This window comes from Thermobia domestica, chromosome 7 (genome assembly GCF_964235325.1).
Source record: "Thermobia domestica chromosome 7, izTheDome1.hap1.1, whole genome shotgun sequence".
NCBI classification, from domain to species: domain Eukaryota; kingdom Metazoa; phylum Arthropoda; class Insecta; order Zygentoma; family Lepismatidae; genus Thermobia; species Thermobia domestica.
In genome coordinates this window covers 249757907-249763031 of record NC_137460.1, presented here as the reverse complement: position 1 = coordinate 249763031, position 5125 = coordinate 249757907, and the positions used below count along the sequence as shown (strand labels likewise).

The 5125-nt window shown below is 34.1% G+C and overlaps 1 protein-coding gene across 1 annotated transcript; it reads left to right on the top strand.

The window, feature by feature from the left end:
* The first annotated feature begins 4133 nt into the window (after positions 1 to 4133).
* LOC145689666 (zinc finger BED domain-containing protein 5-like) lies at positions 4134 to 4880 on the top strand. The gene has a single exon (XM_081763859.1). It carries the CDS (start codon positions 4134 to 4136, stop codon positions 4878 to 4880), a length of 747 nt encoding a protein of 248 aa, XP_081619985.1.
* The last annotated feature ends 245 nt before the right edge of the window (positions 4881 to 5125 follow it).

The following is a 5125-nucleotide window of genomic DNA, read 5'->3' as shown; positions in this document are numbered from 1 at the left end:
TCGAGAGACGTCTTGACATTTATTATTTATATTCATGTGTTATTTGATTTTTATGTGTGTATGCATGTATTTACTTATGATTTTATATATATATATATATATATATATATATATATATATATATATATATATATATATATATATATATATATATATATATATATATGTTTGTGTCCATTAATTTTCTACTTGTGTTAATATGAGTATATATATGTAGCCTTTATGCATAACGAAGTGGTAATGCTACGCTCATTGATTTTATGTACTTGATAGTGTATGCTTGTTAGGTAAATGTCAAATTGCATATTTATTGCACTTATTCTCATTCTCAGTTATTAATTTAAATAATTAGAAATGGTTAACAGTCAGGCAGTAGGTTTACTTAACTCCTTTAAATCATTCTATGTTTCTTTCATACTTCCCACAAATCTCAAATCAAAGTCATGACTTGTTTCTCAATTTATTTTATTTTAGTTCAAGTTACTTCAACTCATTTCCACTTACTTCAACTAGTTTAACTCATTTTAAATCATTTCAATACTTAGTTTTCACCCGAATAAAATATAGGTTATTATATTCAAAATTCCGTCTAGCTATGTAATATCTTAATCTCGTAAATATTAAAAAGGTTATAGTCAAAACATATCAGCTGATCAACGTAAACTATACACTTAGCATGCGATGTCAAATAATTAGGTATTTTTCAAATGCAAAATTGTAATTCAACCAGTTTGGTATGATATCTATGTAAATCAGGAAAGCTCTATATAGAATGTAAACAATGTAAGATTGCATCTAGCACTGGTTATAAACATCAATTCCACCGTTTGTTTATTTGTGTCAGGTTAATGATGACAATTCATTCACTACATAGTTCAAGAAAGAAAGCCCAGATGTAATTTACTTAAATTGATTTCTTTTTGTTTAAGGCCTTATGCCTTATTCTGAACATTTGTGGTCAGAAAACTCAAAAGTCAATGTTAACTTTTGGCCTGCTTAATTTTTTTTAAACATTTTCTTGTTGTTGTTTTCGTTTGCTTATTAAAATTTTTATTACATTGTTAACCTCAAATTCGTAAGCTTTTTCTTTCATAAACAAGTTGTATCCCTAACCTTAAGCATATCATTAGTTTCCAAAGGATCTGTTAGGCAAATTAGGCAACATAAGCATTTCTCGATTATAGTGGGGATTAGACTGATTTTCAGAATTTTCAACTAAATTCTAAATTCTAGATTATTCGTTTATTTTCTGGTATTATTCTTATTACTACCATTATTATTCAGTCCACTTGGAAAGTGAAAGTCAGTCTAGTTCGTCCACTCAAACCAAACATTAGAGCAAAATTCTCTTTCAGCGTTGCAGCATGTGAATTCAGGATACGTATGCGAATAATATCAAGTTTCATTTGCTTACACGGTTTTAGAGGGATCTTGTTTCCCTAAAGCCCTGGGACACCGCGGGGAGATAGGATTTCCTAACCGTGAGATCAATCCTTATCGAGTCACAAACCATTTTAGTTCGAGGAACGGAGACTTTAACGGTGGTGCACAGGGAATAAATAGGGACAGACGGAATATGAACCCAAAACCCGCCATCTCATTTTTTTCTTTTTATTATTACAAAACCTGGCGCTACAAGCGACCACCACCGGGATCTTTCTCTTTTCATTTTTCAAATTTTACATACGTTAAGAATGTAACTACAAACTTCAGTTCAATAATAATAATAATAATAATAATAATAATAATAATAATAATAATAATAATAATAATAATAATAATAGTCGATATTGTATGTAGAAGGCAATAATTGCTTGAGTTTAGCGTTTCAAGAGTTCAGCTACTTTTTTCTTTCCTTTCTGTTTTTTTTAGTGTACCTTAATAATTTGCTCTGAGAATCTTAACTATTTAAACATTACTATGCTATAAATAAAATAATAATAATAATAAGACTGCAGACTGGTTTTTCATACATATGTAAACAAAAAAAAACTTACTACTCAATACAAAAAATACATCATAAAGCTATCAAATTAAAAAAAACAACAACCGCGTATGGTGCAAACTGAGAGGTCGCTATAGTTCCCACTATCACATTGGTCCAGGGATGTTATTACGTCCAGGCACCAGGCCATATTTAAAAAAAAAATCGATGGGCGGACGAGTAGGCTATAGACACTATTAAACATGTCGAATGGCGAAACATCATTAAAATTGTTGTGCGTAAATTGAGGTAAATTAATAACATTATTTTCGTCTAGTAGAAAAATTTTGGGAGGGCCAGCTTTGCTTCTGGGAGGGGCCGGCCCTCTGGCTCCTCTCTAGTTCAGCTTATGGATATTGGACAGTAATTTGTGCCTACCAAATTTGAAGACAGTTGATGCGATTTTGAGTTATCGTGGACGAAATAATCAAGGACATACACATACACACATAGAGAGACATGTTTATGAGTATAGATATACACACCCACATACTCGTAGGGGTCTATATATATTTGCATTAGAATATACTAAAATAATAGAGTAGTTTCGTTTGAATGTATAGAAAAATCTGTAGTAGCGAAACAATCATGGGAAGCATGCGATAAGCGTTCTATTAACAACAAAGAAAGTCGCTGTCTTCAAATCACATTGTTCTTTTTACTTGTATGTAAACATATAAACTATTAAAGGGTACCGATAGGTGTTACCAAGAATATCAATTTTGTTTATTCTCAGCCGGTTAACTCTCCAGGTAAAAGGCCAAACGACAATAATGACACAAAGCATTGTTTTGTAGATTTCAGTAACACCCAATCAGTTTTCCTTTTTTGTTTTATTAAAGGTAATTGTTTTAGTGTGCGTTCTCTCTTTATTTGTACTGCCACTGTTGTTATTGTAGGAAACCTTTCAAAAAAGACATGCCGAAACAATTGGATAAGACCATGCGCGCCGACTACGTGGGTGCTCCGGCACCCACACAAATAATTTGTGGGTTCGCCGCAGCCACAAGACTTTTAGTTTGGACCCTTGTTTGAATCCGTTTCTCTTGCGTTTAAGTCAGTCGTGTTACCGACTGAGCTAGGGCAGTCCCAACTTATCCTTATAGTACCGGTATATTTTATTTTATCACAGCACAGACCTTTATGACAGTGTTCATAAAATATTTTAACTAAAAATAAATCAAACAAATATCGAGACTTCTCTGAAAACATATAGGCTAACACGCCTCACCATTGATATGCACCCACATAAATTTTGGAAAGTCGGCGCCATTGGTCAAGACCTATTGTGAAAAAGATATACAGTACTTTTATACAGCTAGTTTTGTACTTGAGTGTGTGTGGATAAGACTGCATGCAGAAACAGTTTATCCTGTGTTTAGTAGTGAAGTGTGGAGAACATAACGTAGCTGTATCTTGGGATGTGATATTTTATTTGTGAAGTTGTCAGATGATAAAAACCAGAACATGGATAAATGGTAAATGTGGCCCGTCAAAAAGATCGAAAGAAGAAATTAGCACAAGCGGGGATGACAAGCCTTCTTCACCAGAAGACAGCACTTCCAGCTCCGAACAACCACTAGAGGACACCATGCAAGACAACAAACAGCGTCGTACAGAGCAGCGTAAATACAATATCAGTTACTTATTGGTTTCACATATATTGGAGAAGAAACTGCCTCTATTCCTCAATGTGTAATCTGTTGCAAAATGCTATCAAATCAGTCAATGAAGCCATCCCTTCTCAAACACTAGTTTGAAACAAAGCATGCGAATTTGAAACACAAACCTGTGGAATGTTTTGAGTGAAAACTTACCGATTTGTTAGGAAGAAAAAAAAATATATCCTCGTTTTCAGGAATTAGCTTAAAGGCTTTGGATGCATCTTATGAGGTCAGTTTAAGACCAGCTAAAACAGGCACACCTCACAGATCGGAGAATCATTAATATTACCATCAGCCACAGATATAGTTAGAATAATATTGGGGGTAAAGCAGCAAAACAACTTGAAATGATTCCTTTTTCCAATGACACTGTATCACGAAGAATTTCAGATTTGTGTTTAAATGTTAAGGAACAGTTAGTTGACAAAATTCGGGCTAGTAAATATTTTTCTATTTAATTGGATGAAACTACTGACATCACCAACATGGCTCATCTTCTTACCTATGTAAGGTTTATAGATGAGGGGACACCGAAGGAAGAATTCTCGTTTTGTGAACCATTACCTGGTCGAACAACTTCAAATGAACTGTTTCCAAAATTAGACCAATTCATGAAAATGAATAACATAGACTGGAAAAAGTGTGATGGTGTTTGTTCCGATGGAGCACGTTCAATGACTGGGAAACACAGTGATGTTGTTGCGAAAATTAAAGAAGTAGCTCCAGATGTAAAATTTGTGCATTGTAGTATCCATCGTGAGGCTTTAGCCACAAGAAATGTGCCTGAGCCTCTGAAAACAGTTTTAATTGAAAGTGTTAAAATTGTCTACTTTGTTAAAGCCAGAGCTTTCAATTCAAGACTGTTTTCCGTTTGGTGTAATGAAATGGGTGCTGTGCATAATTCGCTTTTACATCATACTGAAGTCCGGTGGCTGTCGAGGGGAAATGTATTGAACCGCCTCTTTGAACTTCGTTCAGGAGTGCATACTTTACTCTTGGACACATCCTTAGATTTCAATTATTTTAGTGATGATCTCTGGCTTGCTCGGTTAGCTTACTTAGCAGATTTATTTTGGCGCCTCAACCAGCAGAATAAGAGTCTGCAGAGTGCACGTACTTCTTTATTCTTGATATATGATAAAATTGCGGCTTTTAGAAAAAACTTCACTTCATCATTCAAGAAATTAACACCGGCAACACAAGTTTTTTCCCAGTGTTGGATGCTTTCTTAACTGAGAATGAAATTGTTCTTCCTACTGAACTCGCAGTTAATACAAAGGATCATCTTGGTAGCTTACTCACAGATTTCAAAGAATATTTCCCTGAAAATCTTGCTTCAGAATTTTGGATTAGGGACCCGTTTTCCATTGAAAACACTTTACCAAACACGCTAACTTCTTCTGAGAAAGATGAGTTAATCGAGATTTCATGTGACGAAAGCCTCAAGCAAATGTTCAAAAGGATGGATTTAACAGAT